This window comes from Phacochoerus africanus, chromosome 1 (assembly GCF_016906955.1).
Source record: "Phacochoerus africanus isolate WHEZ1 chromosome 1, ROS_Pafr_v1, whole genome shotgun sequence".
NCBI classification, from domain to species: Eukaryota; Metazoa; Chordata; class Mammalia; order Artiodactyla; family Suidae; genus Phacochoerus; species Phacochoerus africanus.
Genome location: NC_062544.1, coordinates 188,692,022 through 188,709,700, shown reverse-complemented (window position 1 = coordinate 188,709,700; position 17,679 = coordinate 188,692,022). Strand labels below are relative to the sequence as shown.

Below are 17,679 nucleotides of genomic sequence, written 5' to 3'. Positions count from 1 at the left end.
CCCGAGAGGGAGGCGGGAGGGACGGGCGGGGGAGTGCGAGTTCCGCATCTGGTGCCAACCCGCGCGGCCCTGGCGCAGCCCCACATTCCCACACCGCGGGAGTGGCGGCTCGCTACCTGGGAGGCGGCGCGCATCACCCCAACCTGCGTTTCATAAACCCGTCGGGAAATAGTTTCCAGCCTCGAGGGCTAGTAATCAGCCCGACCTTCTCTCGCAAGAACTGCTGATTATAATCCCCGAGCTGGGCGAGGGCCTCGGGGGCCTAGATTTTAAGTCGACTATTTAATACCATTATCATTATTATTGAAAGTCAGCCACCACGCTCCCTCTTTTCTCTTACGTATACTTCTGAAGTTGGGGAGGGGGTTGAACGACCAGAGGGTGGGAGCAGGATTGTAAAATCTAACGATTTGCTAAGAAATCCGGGACCGAAAATGCAATTTACAAAACGGCGAGTTTTACAAGGTAAAGATGGTAACAGCAGAAAACGCTCGGCCGCCGAAGCCCCTCGGCGCGTGCTCGCACGAGCAGGCTGGTCCGGAGCGCGCCTCTTTCCAGCCGAGCCGCTAGGGCAACACCAGGATTTCGCAGGAAGAGGAGGCTGCCTGGGTGCTTTGACCTGGTGACTGCGCGCAGCGGAGAGGGGGCACTCCGCCGCTCCACGCTTTCTGCTGCCGGGGGCGCCTCCTTCCCGCGAAGATCTCGGAACCCGAGCTAGTTTTGCGGCGGGCACAGCCACGCGCTCTCTCCTCTCCCGCGCTTGCAGAGCGCATTTCACCTAGAACTTCATTTTCAGGGCAAAGCGCAGTGGACAGTGTCAGGTTAACACCTTCTTTCATCCACTGCATAGTGGATATGCGCATTTCCCTCTGCGTGAGTTTATGAGTGTGCGTTTCTCTTAGAATGTCAGACTAACGGGACAGTCTTAACATTTATTAAAACCTACATGCTCTGTCTCGAGGCTTATCGGGTTTGTCCAAACTTTTGTGAGAGTGCGTGTGTATATGCGTGTATGTATGTATGTATGTGTGCGTGCATGTGTGCGCGCGCGCGCGCAGTCTCCACCCTCCTCTGCCTCCCCACCTCCGCCCGTGCAGGGCGAAGTAGTCCTATATAGCGATGATAAATATCCCTGTTGATCACTTGATTGATTACCTCCCTGAAAGGTCACGCGGGCTCGCAGTAATTTCCTTTTGCCTAAGGCTCCCTTTTCACTTTTACTCTGGCACGACAGCTCCGAGAACACGGGATCTTTATTTTTTATTTTAACCCCTAAATGCAACCCCTCCCGAAAACAATGCACACAAGAAAAATCGAATAAAATCAACTCGAGACCTTTTAGCTCACTCGCAGCCGCCCTCCCCATCTCACTCCTTTCTTCTGGTTCCCTCCCCCTCCTACTCCGGGCCCTCTCTCCCCAACTCAAATGTATTCTGGACACTATTTAATAGATGAGTGTCTTGCAAGTAAACTCAGGCGTCCCTTGGGTCTGCATTTCATGTCTGTGGCTCTCTCTCTTTCTCTCCTGTGGACTAAAAATTCGGATTTAAACCACTAGACAAGCTATTAATTTAGCTAGACTACCCAGGGTCCTGAACCCAATTAATTTCTAATAATTATAGCCCAAGGGGGCTAGATAGATCTCCCTGCCTCTTTCTTTTATTGCCACTCCACGCCACCGAGGTCAGCGTATAATAATAAAGTGTATATTTTGAAAGCGATCTCTAGAACAGTGAGTTATTGCAATGAATGAAAATTGTTTCCATTTTGGCTAATTGAGCTGGTGGCCGAAAGCTAGAGCTCTGAGACTAAATAAAGAGGACTGTTTCATTTCAACATGAAGAAACCCCTGCCTAGCCCTGGTCACCCAGTGAGAGTTTAATTTCTTAACAGCCAACCTGAAACCCAGCGTTGGGTAAACAGTATTAATAATTGCATTACAATGATTAAATTAATCTTGCTGGTAGCCAGGAGAATATAGGTTGCGATTGAATGGCAAGATGTAAAGTTCACTGCACAAAGACAATAGGCCAAGAAATACCTCCTTAAAGAATTCAAACTTTCTTCCAAAGATACTGTGGGGCTGGTTCAATTATAATGCGAGGAAAAGAAAATTTCCTGTTGAATGCAATGTCCTGAAAATCGGTTCTTTGCCATTTCTAGCATTAATTAAAGAAACAAAGTTGGAGAAGGGGTATGCTTGTCCTGTCCTCCTCTTCAATGACCCATCTTTCTTCCAACACCTCGAGATCCCTGCTTCTACTTAAAACAAAGAAAAAAAAATCCGAAAAGAAAAAAGTGACAGTAATAAAACAAGCAAATCCAAACAGCCCCTAAACTCATCGAATTTCCAAAGAAGTACTGCTTCCAGGATGCCCGCTTCCGTGGAAGGAAACGCGAGAGAACGTTGGACTCATGCTAAGGTCTCTTAAGGAAACGAATTTCAGGAGGAGAGGGAAAAGCGGGTGGTACGGGGGCGGGCAGCGAAGGCAACTCCGCCAACTTGTTGGAGGCCTCTTTTCTCTTGGGCCAGCGACAGCTTAGACGGGACTTCAGAGGGTGTCGGGAACCCCAGGGGCTGCTGAACAGAGCCACCTGCTTGGGTCTCACCGCTGAGACTTGGGACAGGTGGAACTGACGGGGTCCAGGCACTTGGGAGTAGGGAACCCGCCGGGGTCCGTGCTCTGGGGCCGCGGCGCTGCACGCAGCGAGAGCGGTCCGATGCGGTTGGGCGTTTGCTCCGTCAGGTTAAACACACTTGAACTAGCAAGTTAGCTCCTTTATTAACACTCACTTAGGGCGGAAAGGAAATGATGAAAGAAAGAAAGGAAAGAAAGAAGAAAGAAAAAGGAACCCAGCTTTCGGGTTTGAAAAGAAAGTAATAATTTTGTGAATTATTTTATTAAACAACAAATAGATTGATGCCTTGTCTTTTCACAGTGCCTTAGCCGGAGGGCACAGAGGAGTTTGTGTTTGTTATTTCAGTTAAAATAGGTTGGATTCGCTCGTGTCCCAAAAGCCTTGGAGAGACCAAGCAAAAGACTCGTTCGTTGAAGCGACCGGGACTCCAGGGATTTTAAAACTCTGAAGGGGAGGGGGCTTCAGCCGCGCTTCTTTCTCCCCACCCCCTGCGCCTCTAGGAAACTTAAATACCGAGATCTTTAAAGTTGGGGCATCAGCTTTGATTTTCTTTAGTCTTCCATATCCCCACCACCACCATCTCCCCTCGCAGCCCCTGCCCCACCCCCTGGGCGGCCACGTGGTTTATATTTTCTCAGTAGAAACGACCACTGCAGCTTCACGCGTGGGTCTTTTATTGAATCTTAGGTTTGATTCCGTGGTTCGTTCATCTCCTAGAAAATTACTCTGCACTCCTCTTAACCTCCTCTCTGCAATGGGACCCGGATATAGAACCCCTGGGGATGAGATGAAAGGAATCAAGTAGAAAAGTCTTAGGAAAGTCGGTAACACATTTTATTTATTTTTTAAACTCCCCGGAGTGAGATGAAGTGAAAAGTCCCAGGCAGAGCCTCCTCTAGTCCTGGATGTTCTTCGGTCCTCAGTGGACTCCACCTCCTCTCCTGGGGGGTCAAGAACCTTTAGGTTCCCATAGCTGGAAAGGGCTTGATCCTTGGCGCTGCCCATGTGTCCTTGGAGAGAGTGCCCAGAGATTCCCTTAAACTGATCTAAAGCAGCTCCTATGAACTTCTGGCCGGCCAGTCTAGTGTGTTTCTCCCTATAGATTTCATTCCCTTGGTGAAAGCTCTCCAATCACCATTTCTCTTTTTCCTCTGAGAACATTTACTGGTCAGAGGTATGCCTTCATTTAAACCAAGAAGAGTTAGTGAACTCACAATCACAGACCCTGGGCACCTAAATTCAAATTGTTGAAGTGCCTGTGCTGTTGCACCCATCAAATGTATAAGCACACACCACTTGTACACATAGGGCAACAGAAATTGTAGAAGGATTGGGTCCCCCTCCCCCCCTTTCCCTCTTTAGTCCAGAGGTGATGATAGAGTTCTCTGGTGCCCATGTGTACGGGCACCAGAACCCTCTCTTTTGAAGTTGTTTTTACTCCTGCTCTGTGTAATTCCTTCCTTTGCTTTCCTCTGCCTCCCCACTTCCCTTCCTCACAATTCAGCATTACACATCTGTCTCCCTTGGGACCTGTAGTTTGGTTCTCCAGGGACCTGTAACTTAGAGCCAAATGCCCCTGGAATTACACAGAGAAAGAGAAGTGGTGGGCATCCTTGCCAAGGTGAATCTTTTGAACTTTAATTTCCTGTAATAAAGATATTTGTGAGCCACTATTCTTTGGAATTGAACCTTGCTATTTGCTCACTCACATCCCCAGTCCTAGTTTTGACAATAAATGACAACAGGTACAACTGGGGATTCTCAGTTATCTTCCTTATCCTTCTCTGCCTTTGCCAAATTCATGCCCAGGACCTGCTATTCTTTTCTCTCCTTTAACTTGAACATCAAGGATGTACTGTTGCAGCACAGAGACAAAAAGATTGTAATTTTCTTTTATGGTGTTTGGCAGGATTTGCAACAGATAATGGGGACATAAATAGCTCACAGAGGGTATTGAACAAAACTGTTTAATGCAAGGAGGTTGTACCAAGAGAAAATCCATAGTAGTTGGAATTGATTCATACCTTGAACACAGCTAGTTCCTTTTAAGAGGTCCCCATTTCTGCATGCCTACTTCATTGGTAAATCCTGTAATTAAAGCAAATTTCAACAATCTATTTTTTAAGAGGTAGGGGGAAATCCCTCCCACACCTCCTTCCTATAACCCGGGAGGTCGTGGGTTTAAGCGAGTGAGTGAAATGGCAGGCAGGCTGAACTGCTGCAGGAGGCTACTCCGCAGCGGTATGGGAGGCCGGAAGGTGACAGCCGACCTCAGAGAAGACAGGAGGTCTTGGTTGTCAAACGCCCAAGCCTTCTCGGACCTGGGAGCCAAAGGTCATTATCACTACTTGGTAGGAAAAGACCAACTGATATGTCCCAAGGATGGCAGAAAGAATTGGCATTATACCTAAAATCAAGAAAGAAACAGTTATTTATTCAGCTTTCAACTCTGAAAGCAGAAGCCGAAATAGCTTCAGCAGCAGTAGCAGCGGCAGCAGATTCCCGATGTTCAGGATGATTCTCACTTTCTCCTGGATCGTTCGCCCGAGGAGTCCGGTCCTTCTAGTTCTTTAGTGTGGGAAAGATTTTTAAAAGCCCTCTCCCCTCCCCCCCACTTCTTGCTTTCCCCCAAGGACAGAATAGAAAATTTCCTTCAATTTATGGTGGGAAAAAATAATAGTAATGGTACAGGCTTATGGGTGATTCCAATACGAAATCAATCCTCTGCCCGAGTCTTCGCGTTCCTTTTTGGGGGAGGGGGGGGCGAGATGTCTGCTCCCTTCTGACTCACTGAGCTCGCTCCCCGCCCCCCGTCGCCCTCCCCGTGGCTCCCTTTCTCCGCCTCCTCAGCGATTGCCATCTGACAAGATCTCCAAATCAAAGTGATAAATCGCTCCAAACTTTTTTTGGCGGCGCTGAGATGTTGGAGGGGCGTCTAGCGCGCATGTGCGAAGGTGTCCAAACTGACAATGCTGGAGAGATAGCGAGTGTGGATTGAGAAAGGGAGAGAGGGAGGGAGAGAGAGTGAAAGAGGGGAAGACAGAGAGTGAGTGTGTAAGTGTGTGTGTGTGTGTGTGCGTGTGTGAGAGAGAGAGAGAGAGAGAGAGAGAGACACGAGAGGGAGGGAGCGAGAGAGCAAAAGAAGGAAAAGATCCAAGAAAAAAAAACCCCAACCACACACCAGCGGCTGCAGGACTGGGCACAGCATGAGATCCAAAGGCAGGGCAAGGAAACTGGCCACAAGTAGGTGCAATATCCCTTTTCTATTGGCTTTCCCCCTCTCTGCCATCTTGCATATCTGTCTCCAGCGCTCCGGGAGGGAGCGCGGGGCTTCCTCTCGTGTCGGGGCCCCGGGTGGAGGGCAGGCGCAGCGCAGACCCAGCAACCTGCCGGTCCCAGCCTCCACGCCCGGCCGCCCGCGCTCTGGCTCCTTGTTTGGGCGCCAGAGGAGCCGGGGCAGCCCTCAAGCCCGCAGCACTGACCAGCTGTGGCAACCCCGGGGTGGGGGTGGGGGTGGGGGCAGCAAAGACCTTGTGGGAGGGAGGAGAGAGCGCAAGAGCGAGCGGGAAGGGGTGGGGTGGGGGTGGGGGAGAGGAGATGCAAGAGTCTCCCCCTCCCCTCCCCTTCCCCCCAGGCGGAGGAGAGTTGCCTCTGGCCAACCAGCTAGTCCCGGGTGTGGGAGGGGGAGCAGCGGGGGGGGGGCGGCGCGGGCTGGGGACTGGAGCCTTTTCGCGCCTCGGTTTGTGTTCGGGGTCTGGGGTGGGTGGCAGGCTCGGAGGGAGCCACAGTGGCGGCGGCGGCGGCGGCGGCGGCGGCGGGCAGCAGTGGTGGAGTTGGGAAAAGTTGCGAGGCGGCCGCTGGAAGTTGCGCGGGCTGGCGGGCTGCGCCGAGCGGCGGTTGCGGTAGTGGGCGCTGTGCGCTCGGCCGTGCTCTCTGGCGTGCGCGGCGCGGCGGGAGGGCTGGGGTGGGGAGTGGGGGAGACGAGGGTGGAGGCTGTAGTCGCTGTGTGTGTGTGTGTGTGTGTGTGTGTGTGTGTGTGTTGGGGGGGGGGTCGCGGGCAGAGCCGAGCTACCGGCTCTGCAAAGCCGCGGGCAGGTGGGGAGAGAAGAGGCCCTGGGAGCGCCTGCTGAGCGGGGAGTAGAGGGCGCGTAGCCAGAGGCGACGGCGGCCGAGGAGAAGGGGGCCGAAACGGCGCGCTTCGGCCCTATAGCTTCAGGCTGGCTGGGCGCCGAGTGACCCGCAGGGGGCGGGCTGCGGGCTCCCTGGGCAGCCGAGAGGGTACGGCGAAGCCTGCCGACCTGCTTCTGGTTGCAGCCAGGGTCTCGAGTCACTAACCCTCCCCGGCGCCCTCTGCCTGCCGGCGTGGAGCGGCCTAGGTCACGCGGGACGAGGGCGATTGAGTTCGGGGCGGGTGGGACTCCCATCCCCCACTTTGCTCGCTTCAATGTTCGGTAACTTCGCACTGCGTTGTCCGCGGGGCCGGTACTGTCCGAGAAGGCAAGAGTCTCAGCCCGGACTGTAGGCGACGGGACTGGGTTTGTCCAAATGCATCTACCTCGAATCTAAGGGTACTCAGAGGTGCCGAGACCCGGGGCAATCCTGAGCAGTAGGAAGCTCTCCTCCGCAAGGTGTCAGCATGCGGGCCTGGAGCAGCCTCAGAAAGGGACCGGCTGCCGTTTGTTCTCCTCCTCGCAGAAAACAGAACTCTCTAATTGTTTTGCTTTTGGACCAGAGAAAGGAGAGATGGGGGTGGATGGGATGCTTCTTCCCAGTGAACTCCCCAGTCTTCCGCACTCCTGCATATTAAAACCAAGTATGCCTCACTCCTTCCAACCTCTGGTGTCTCCGCCGCAGCCGCGCGGGAGGACAGCGGCACCTTGGCGGGCTTGGTTTCTTTGGCGGTGAGACTCTGAGGTCTAGCCCTGTGAGATGCTGTCATCGTAAGGCGTCTTTCCAGTGCTTCGCCCAGTCCTCACCCAAGCACTCCCTCACTCCCAAGTACTTTTCCTTTCACTCTGGCCTCAAGGATCAACCTGTATATAGTGCTCTTGGGTCATCAGTCCATTTATTTCTCTTTCGGATATTGTTCATTTCGCTTAGCTGAGACAGTGCCAAAGTGCGCCAGTGGTACTCCTGTTTTTCCTGTTTGCTTTTAAATGAGGCCGATGTCTTTATTTTCATTTGAGGAAGAATACATGTACATATGCTTGGAAGTCTGGGGGCTTCAATTCCAACTGAAGATTAGGCGCGCGCGCGCGTGCGTGTGTGTGTGTGTTTGGGGGGTGGGGCGGGGGTCGGAGAGACAATTTCAAACTCTGCCTAAGTTGTGAAATGAAAGCCGAACGCTTTGCGCGCCTCATTGCCTGGTATCCGCTGAAGTGAAAGCAGAACACAAAACCCTTGGAATTTTCTTGAGCAACTTTCCCCAACTATTTTAATTGCTAAATTGTACGCTGTCGTATATTAAAATATTCCCGCACGCACAAAACACTCAACGTCCAGAAACCGAGCCTGGTTTCCGATCTGATGATAGTTCTTGTCATTCATCCAGTGGGAGACCCATTTATTTTGTCTCTAAGGATGCCACTGCGGCTTTGTGATAACTAGATACAAACTCTTACAAACTTTTCTTGCTAAGCCTCAGGTTCCCGCTCGCGCTGGTTCAGTTGTTGCCACCGCGGTAGCCTTTCTTAGGACCGCTGCTTTGTGCACTTCTTCAGTTACAATCTGGGTAATAAAGGAAATCATATTAAAACTCAGGATTTTTGTATTTTTAAAGCGCTATTTCCTCCCCCCGCCCCCTCCGCGTAGTGCCTGTTTCCTAGAGCAGGGCGGAGATAGTCCTTGACCCCTGCTGCGCAATCCGACGAGGCTGTGTCTGCACCGGTTTCTTTCTTTTTCTGGGTCAGGAAGAGGCAGTGTGACCAGCATAATTTAAAAAACAAACCTACCTTTCCCGTTGCAAAAGTAAACATTGCAATGGAATCAAATAACTTAGAAACAGTTGTTTTTACTATTGATTGTTATTCTTTGTGTATCTTGTAAATTTCTTTGGTGGCCAAGTCCTGTCACGATCTTGGCTATGGTACAGGATTCCATGGACCCAAACCAGGGACTATAGCCCCTGAAAGTACCCGCTGAAGCTAAACTCAGAATGAATTCACAGCCTACTCCTCAACTTATAGGGCTTGTTATTTTATATAATAGTTAAACCCGATAAATTCGTTGCACATCATTTGGGAGGAATAAGCCATTTCATTAAAAAAAATAAAGAAGGGAAAACCAAGAAGGTTGACATTTGTACTGTCTAAAGCCGTTGGCTTTTATTCTCACCTTTAAGAAAAGAAAACTAAAAGCCAAGCAGGCTCTGGCAGCGCCGTGAGGAGTCCCAGCCGTTTTCTTGGGCGGCTAGGATAGCACCTGGGCCGTGCCAGAAATGCCAGTTGCAACTGTTTTTTTTTTTTTTTTTTTTTTTTTCCTGGTGATGGGGAAAAGTGAAGCTGGGTCTGCCCACCGAAACACCGAAGGAACACCCCCCCCCCCCACTTCCCTAAAGTGACACCCGGCAGGGTTTCAATCACGGCAATGAAGACAGGGTTTCAATCACAGCAATGAAGGAGTTGCAACGAATAACCCCCCTTAGCTACCGGGCCCCGCAGAAGTCTCGTAAAGACCCAGAAGGCGATACGATTAGCAAGACCCCTTCAAGGGAGGCACTTGTTACTTGTACACTTGATCTCTGTTTAAAAAGAGGCCCTGAAGTAGGTAAGGTAGATGACGACCATTCCTAAACTCCTCACCTTCGCGGCCCAATACCTAAGATAGCAAGGAAACCGCAAGCCCAGGCTCCAGCCTCCGCTGCCCGTGTGCCCATCTACTTGCGTTTTCTTTCATCCTTAATAAAAATCAAACACAACACCCCAGATTTAAACACAGAGCTTTGTTTAAAGCACGTATTTTATTTGTTTATTTCAGATTGCTTTTGAGGAGGAGAAAAAAACAAACAAAACAAAACAAAACAAAAAAACAAAAAAAGCCCAAAAAACTCTTGCCGGGCAGAGGCAGAGGCCCTTTTTAGGAAGGCGGTTTATTTGCCATTACTTGACCATTACCCTGGCTTAGGGCTTCTTTATTGCATTTGGCACTTGGAGCACAGTCTTCCTGCTGCATTTCGATGTGTTTCGCTGAGAAAAAAAAAAACACAAAACTGGTGTTTAGGGGAAGGTTAATAATGCTTTTCATCTCCCCCGCCCTACACTGTGGAAGGAGACAGTTCATTAGCTACAGAGGTAGGAAGGCTGGGGGAAAAAGTCTACTTTTTCAGGTTTTTATTTGTAGGGGCTGAGGAGTCGCATATCTGGGTGCCGGTGCATGTGCCAGTGTGTGTATAAGCATGCTCGAGTGTGTCTTTTGTGGGGTAGCCCAGCTTTCAGGCTTTCTGGGCCGAGGCCTCTCCTTACTACCCGGGAGAGGCCTCCTCCGCAGACAGACATTCAACACGTAGTACGCTTATCGAATAGAAATTAACGTGTCACTCACTCCACGACGTTTTTGCTTTCTCCTTTTTAAAAAAGTTAAAGGTAGTAATTCTGGAAGTAGTTTTTCTTTAAACATCTTGTCGTTTGGGAGTTTATTTCATTTTTTTCAAGTTGGGGCCAGGTTATTTGAGGCTGCAGGCGGTGGCCTGTGGCAGGAAGGCCATGGCTGGGGACTCCTGGCTCTGTCCTCCTGGGCAAGGAGAGCAAAGGAGGGCAAGAGAGCACCGACTTGTTGCCCTCGGCAGGCCTGGCTCAATCTCCTCTCTCCCCAAACTCCTCCTGTTGGCTCTGCTGGAACCTGGCCTTGAAGCTGCGAAACTTGTCATCTTCTGGCCAATGGCTCTTACCCTTTTCCCAAGGTACTCCGTGCCTGGCAGAGCCCTTTTCCTAAGCACTGGGGACACCCTCCCACCCCTCATTTCAAATGCAGCCTTGGTGAGGCTTGTGGGGTGGAGCCCAAGACAGAAGGCAGGCAGGCAGCAGCTCACCCAGGGCGGCCCCCAACCCCACACCTCCCTCCTCCAGCTGCTCAGCTTCTGGCTCTCAAGCTTAGGCCAGAAAGTGTCTCCCCTTTTCAACCTCAGAGGTGCTTCTTGCTGGCGCTTGGCGCTGCTTCTCTCAGAGCTAGGATTGCACTAACCGTGTACAACACATGCACACATTCGCCCTCACACACAACTCAGAGGGGTTCAGGACCACTCAAGTCCAGCGCCGCGGGGCGGGGGCACTCACTCTCTCATTCACTCTTCCTAGCAGGGCAGGCCTCTTCCTAGCCCCAGTGGGACAGGGGAGAGAGGCGGTAGGGCAAGAGGAGAGGATACCAGGCACATTTTTTTAGAGGGATGGTTAACCCTTCCTGGGCTGGAAGCTGAGACTCTAGACTTTCTACAATGATGAGTGAGATCTGCTTTTCTTTTGGGCTGGGCAGCCCAATGTGAATCATTAGTTCCCTCCCCACTCTGTTTGCCACAGTCCTCTTTCTAGAATTAGATTTTCCCCTTCCCACTCTTCTGTCCTCTGAGTTTACCAGGGAATTCTCAAGGAAATTGGCTGGGTAATAGAACAAGTGTGAGGAAAAGGATAAAAAAGAGGCAAACAAATGGAACAAAACAAGAGAGGGAAGAAAGGAGGAGAGAAGCAGTGTTTCTTCTTCCAAATCCCTCTTTTGCACACAGAGGGGTATTACTTTTTTTTTTTTTTTCCTAGTAAATGAAAAAAAGTGTAATCCTTGTTAATTACCTTTGCTTACATGCCATACAAGAAACTTCAGAGAGGTTTCTACATAAGGAAGAAACTGTTTACAAAACTCTTTCAAAAGTGTGACATATTGCTCTAGTTCAGCACTAAAAAGCTAAACACACTTACCCTCCTTTGAAGTGCCCTGGCGAGGGCAGCTTATTTGAGTGCGGTTCAGATATTGCTGTGGGTATAACTAATGGCCTCTACCTATTTAGCTCAAGTGGGAGGAGAGAAGGGCCTGAATTCCTTGTCCAATGGGTCCCTCTGGAGACTGGGTTCTGGCTCCTGGCCAGTTCTGTACAATGTCAACATTGAATATTTGAATTCCCAGACTCTATTTAACAAGTTTCTAAATAAATAAACTCATTGTGTGTCTGTGTTTAAAATTATTTCACCTCTTTCACAAAAGCTACAGCATCTTATTACATTGGCTTTGCAAATTGATTTTTTTTTTTAAATAAACAAACAAACAGCTAAAGGCATTTTAACAGGCAGACCTTCTCAGTATGTGTGTTTCACAAAGACATTCTATTCTGTGTGGTTGGATAGGTGCTATTTAGAGGCATTTTGGGCTGTTCTGTGTGATGTGGCAGTGAATTGTACTAAAAAGCCAAGCTAAGTTCAGAAAGTCAGTGCACTATTAATCACATCTAAAGGGAGGCCTGACTGTGTAACTGTCCTGTCTTTAGATATTTGATAATTTTTCCTGCTGGGTTCTACAGGACCCAGAGCTTCACTGATGTGTCCTGAATGGATATCTGTAGGCTCCCCTAGTCCATAAGTATTGGTAGGTATGGAAATCTGCCCAGATGGAGTCTTGTTTCTGGACATTTTTTCTTTATCCATGTCTGACTTTTAAGTTGGGAAGGTTAGATACACAGATGTTATCTTTACATTTCAGTATGATTTTGAAATGGACCACATGAATCCTACGTTTTTACTAATCTCTCAGCATTTGAATGTCCACAGCATTTTAATGAAGATACAAACATATTTGCTCTAAGAGGTACACACTTAATTAAAAAACAAGGCAAGTTCTAGTCCTCTTGAAAGTGTGGACCCCATCTGGAGTTGTTAGGAAAGAAAGTGGAATTCACTCTAATTTATGTGTATAAAGGACAACATTATTAAAAAAAAATGGGATTTGAAAGGGCACATAGCAAAACCTTTAACATTTAGCTGGTAACATGGAGAGCTCAAAGCCAAGAAAAAAAATACCACCAAACTGTGCAAACCCCAAAATAGATTACAATGACCTCAGCCATTTTCATTTTCAAAAATAATAGGCATGATTAAAATGGGGGAGTGTTTTACTTGGAACCATACTCTTCTGCATTATTATAAAAGCTGTTTTGTGGTTAAAGGACTGTTTCATTATAGAAAAAAAGTGAATTTTTAATCAAATTCCTGACTTTTCATTCTTGAATTACTTCTTATTTTGATTTTAGTTATTATTCTTATTCATTAGCAAACATGCTGTTTTTGGCTTGTATATTCAGCCAAATCCTTGACTACTAACTTTCAAAACAATTCTAAGGGAAATTTTTATTTAGAGTAGAAGAGATTTTTATTAATTCCTGTAGTAACACCTGCCTAGGGATCACTGCCTATGTAACAGGAGGGTCCACAGCTTTCTTAACTTTGTTCAAGAACCTGCTTCAAGGAATCAATTGTGGATGTTAAGGTGGTTCAAATTATGAAAGTCTTTATAGCTGTGTAGCACTTGGTGGGCTTTGGTGACAGACAGGCTTAACAACACAAATATTGATGAGCAGGAACCAGCCACATTTCCTGCTCAAGAACATTACAAACATGTTCATCAGAGTTTCAATCTGGGTGTGGTCCCTGCCTGAACAGCCAGGTCACCTTCAAGTTATGGAATGCCAGTTAGCTCCTATATCTTTCCTTGTAAAGTAATAGTAATCAGACCACTCTTCTTGGGCTGTAGTAAGGGTTAAATGGAGTAAATGTATACAGAGGACCTCAGTCACAAGGGATCGCTCAAAAAATCTGTCTCTTCCCTTCTGATAGATCAGTTACATTTTCTGAAGAGGAGGTTTTTGGATATCCTCCCCTCCTCCCCATTTGTTTTTATCCAGTCTCATTTTTAGAAGTATTTGCATGTATATAGTAAGCATTTTGTATGTCTCCTCATAAATTATGCTCTCAGGATAAATGGAAGTTATATTTAAAATTTGGGCACCTCAAAACTGTCTACACCAAGCCAAACTAGGTAGAACATTTATTCTGAAAACTTGAGAATCTTCTTTTGCCCTATTTTGAGGGAGAGTAAGGACACTGCATGAATAAAATGACTGTGATTTCAGCTTTTCTCCAGAGGTGTTGGCATGGTATGCATACAGCCTAAATTTAGTTGTGCATACCCTCCAGTTGTCTTGATACCTTACGTCCTGAAATTTTACTTTTGTCTTTTTTTGGCCAGCGCGATATGGAGTTCCTGGGCCAGGGATCAGATCTGAGCCATGCTTGCGACCTATGCAGCTGTGGCAATGCTGGATCCTTAATGCACTGTGCTGGGTTGGGGACTGAACCTGTGTCTCAGTGCTTCCAAGATGCTGATCCTGTTGTGCCACAGCAGGAACTCCTGGAAATTTTACTTTTATGGGAAGGAGTTTTGTAAGTCATTTTACTCTAGCTGAGTTGCTTTTCTGTACATGAGGGGATTGGAATAGAGCAGAGCTTGTAAACTCAAATGCCTACAGGAATTGGCAGGTACAACAAATGAGTGAGACAAGGGGAGTATGAGCACTAAGGTCTCTTATTTTTATTAAAATTTGACACCCAGCTTTTGTACTCCAGAATAAGAGGCAGTAGTGGGGACTGTAGCAAGCTGGGAGTTCAGGCCTTCTATAAAGGTAGAAGCTGTTAGTTCCAGCTCACTGCTGCCATTTGGGAAACAGGGTCTAATGCTGCTGGCTTTTCCTTTTTTAAAAAAAATTTATTTATTTATTGGCCACACCTGTGGCATGTGGAAGTTCTTGGGCCAGGGATCGACCCTGAGTCCTAGCAATAACCTGAGCCACTGCAGTGACAACTTTGGATCTTTTCACTTTTAGGCCACCAGGGAACTCTCTAAGTCTTCCAGTTTTTAAAAGAATCCACATATTCAGATTGTTCTTTGAATTTTCTCTACTTTAAAATGTTGACTCTATTTAAACAATAATCAACATTCTGCAAGCCCAACCAAACACATCTGTCTGTCATGTATAGTTCATGGACCCTGGTTTTGCCATGTCTGGATTCTGATAATTTCCAAAGGTCCTTCAAATTTCCAACATTTTATGCTCTCCACAAGGCTTCCTGAATATTACCTTGTATTTTTAAGATCTGTATCTTCCTCCTCCACCCCAAAGTTAATGTGTGTACGTGTGTGTTTTGATAGGTGGAAGTACTTATCACAGAATCTGATATCTGGCCATTTATCTGGAAAAAAAGTCTTTCACGGCCATGTTGTGTCTTTCTTTCCCTGCATGCTGCTTCATCATTAATTGGCTTAAGAAAATAAACCGAAACATTCACTCCCCACTTCATAGCCACTGGCCGCCATTCTTCCTTATTTCTCACTCAGCCCAACTCTTTGATTTGTGGACTAGAGGTTGGGCATTAAATCATTAGGAGACAGTTTTCTGAGGTTTTCCACAGTGGGAGAAGAAGTCTTTTGGCTACTGTGGGTGTAACAGAGGAAGACTTCACCCTTGCCCCCTAGGAAGGTCCAGATGTCCTGTCCTGTACATCCGTAAATGAAGAACCCAGCTGATTTTTAAGACATAAACCTAAGATGGAGAAATTTGTTTTTAAGGGATGGCCATATTATTTGACCAGATTGGTTCTCCTGGCAGGAAAGTTATATATATGTTCAGGGAACATCTGAAAATAAACATACATTATTCTGTTTATTGCCACGATTTATATTTATAGCAGAAGTGCTGGGTAAATAACAGGTAAAATTAAATATTGGGGACTAAAAGGGCATACTTTGGTGATGGAATACCGTCACAACAGATTCTCCCAGTAAAGTTTGGACTAAGAACTCTTAATGTCTAAATCAGTACTATAGTCAAAGGACTGGTCAATAAATACTTGTTGCTTTCAGTTAACATTGTTGGAAAAAATCATCAGATAAAGCAATGCTTGTAGAATAGTAAAGGACTACACTTATAAACAAGATCAGTGGGTTTTGAGATATCTAGCTCCCAGTTTTTACACCTGACACTGAAACCCAGATTTTTTTTTTTTAGTCTGGCCTTTGAGGACCTCTCACTCTTGAGTCAGATGGGGATTGTGAGCTGAGGTTCTGAGTTAGGTAGACCTGGGTTAAAATCCTGACTCCACCATTTGCTAGCTGGGTAAAATGAAGGCAAGTCACTTGATCTTTCTGTGCCACAGTTTCCTTAATTATAGACTTACTTCATGTAAGTATTTGAGGAACTAATGCATTGAAAACACCTTACCTATAGTTAGAGCTCAATTTTATAACATTTTCAGGCTTATTGTTTCCCTATCCAAGTTAGTCCCTTCATCCTGACTTGTTTAATCATTCTGATTCTCTGGCTCTCATGTCAGCCTAGCTTGTGTTTCCATCTTTCAATCTTTGGCCACAATGTTGCCATAGTCTGTAAAGCTACCCATACTGTACTTTGACCATCTGCATCTAAGTCCTCCTTTAAGATTTAATTTAAACCCTTCCTTCTTCAGGAGGTTCATCCCCATCACTCCTGGAGACATGATTTCTCTAAGTGTTTTCATTACAATAGTATAGAATTATTGCTATTATTATTTGTTTTTCTAGGGCCGCACCTGAGGCATATGGAGGTTTCCAGGCTAGGGGTCGAATGGGAGCTGTAGCTGCTGGCCTACACCACAGCCACAGCAATGTAGCATCTGAACCGAGTCTGTGACCTACACCACAGCTCACAGCAATGCCGGATCCTTAACCCGCTGAGCAAGGCCGGGGATTGAACTTGCAACCTCATGGTTACTGGTTGAATTTGTTTCTGCTGAGACACAATGGGAACTCTGGAAGTATTTTTACTTAGCATCGTTTGGACATTTTGTTATAAATTCCTTGTCTTCACTAAATGTATCTTATTTTTCTATCTAAACTGTAAAACTTCTGGGTGGGGGGGGGTCCATTTCTCTTCTGTACAGTGCCTGGTTCTGTGCTTTGCATATGGTAGATATCAGTACGATTAGGTGATGGTGGTTAGCAATGGGCTTTGGTGGATTATGTGAACCCCTTCAATTTCTTTGCCTGTAAAACCTGCATAGTCAGGTAATGTCAGCCCTAGAACTCTGGGATATCTGACACTTTAATTGCATACTAAATCCACAACTGGCCTATTTTGACAGTGATAAACCACCTGGAAAGCACATTTGGAAAGTAGAGTATTATTTCTAATTTTCACCAATAATGCTCCTCATTTTGCCAGTGCAGGTATAACCCATGGCTCCTCACTTAAGTTATAAATTGTTATTGATCTACACTTGATCTTAAGGTTTATGGAAACTGTGTACTGGACCTGATTCTGGAAATTATCAGTGGAACTGAGGTAGAGATAGTGAAATAGTTTGTGGGTTCATATAACTCAGGAATTTAGGGGTAGTCAGCTTCACGTAGGTCATCAGAAGCCAAGTTGTTACATAAATTCGAACTCTAATTTAGGCAGTACTAATATTTAGCATAGCAACAAGAATTTCGCTATTTTAATGTACATTTATAATGAAAGGGTCTTTTAATTTAAAGCTGACAAAATGATGTTACATTAAATCTTATTTAACTGATCAAATTAATCCCACCCATCCAATGAGGCCTCCTTAATTCAAATGCAGCTACATGTCTTCCTCCCCCTGAATCCCCACACTCAACTCTACCACCTACCATTTCACAAATCTGTCATCTCTATGGAGAAAACAGGGCTATTTATGCTTTGGACAACTGTCCTCAAGCCCTGAAAGATTGCAGGGTTTCAGTTCCTGTTAGAAGTTCTTTCCTCTAAGACCAGTCTGGTAAGACTTTATTTTTTTTTTTCCTTTTATGGCTGAACCCAAGGCATATGGAAGTTCCTGGGCCAGGAACTGAATCTGAGCAGCAGCTGCGGCAACATGGGATCCTTTAACTCACTGCATCGGGCTGGGGATCAAACCTACACCTCTGCAGCAGCCAGAGCCTCTGCAGTCAGATTCTTAACCCACTGTATCACAGCAGGAACTCCTGGTGTGATCTTTTTATCTTGCTCTTAGA

General features: G+C 46.8%; 1 protein-coding gene and 1 long non-coding RNA gene across 8 annotated transcripts in view; one reads left to right on the top strand and one right to left on the bottom strand.

Moving 5' to 3' along the window:
* Positions 1 to 3,460: 3,460 nt before the first annotated feature.
* On the bottom strand, positions 3,461 to 5,002 carry LOC125112770 (uncharacterized). The gene is made up of 2 exons (XR_007131247.1): positions 4,665 to 5,002; positions 3,461 to 3,581 (listed from the first exon to the last, which is right to left on the bottom strand). It is a non-coding gene; the product is annotated as an uncharacterized LOC125112770 (long non-coding RNA).
* A 486-nt stretch (positions 5,003 to 5,488) lies between these two features.
* The window catches only part of MECOM (MDS1 and EVI1 complex locus), a 583,264-nt gene continuing 571,073 nt past the window's right edge, over positions 5,489 to 17,679 (top strand). For 4 of the 7 annotated variants that reach the window (XM_047786037.1, XM_047786022.1, XM_047786029.1 and 1 more), the window contains exon 1: positions 5,498 to 5,883. In XM_047786037.1, the coding sequence (XP_047641993.1) occupies positions 5,847 to 5,883 (37 nt within the window). In that variant the 5' untranslated portion in view covers positions 5,498 to 5,846. Of the gene's footprint in view, positions 5,884 to 17,679 lie in introns of all 7 variants that reach the window. The other 3 variants (XM_047786046.1, XM_047786090.1, XM_047786099.1) reach the window with 3 other exon arrangements.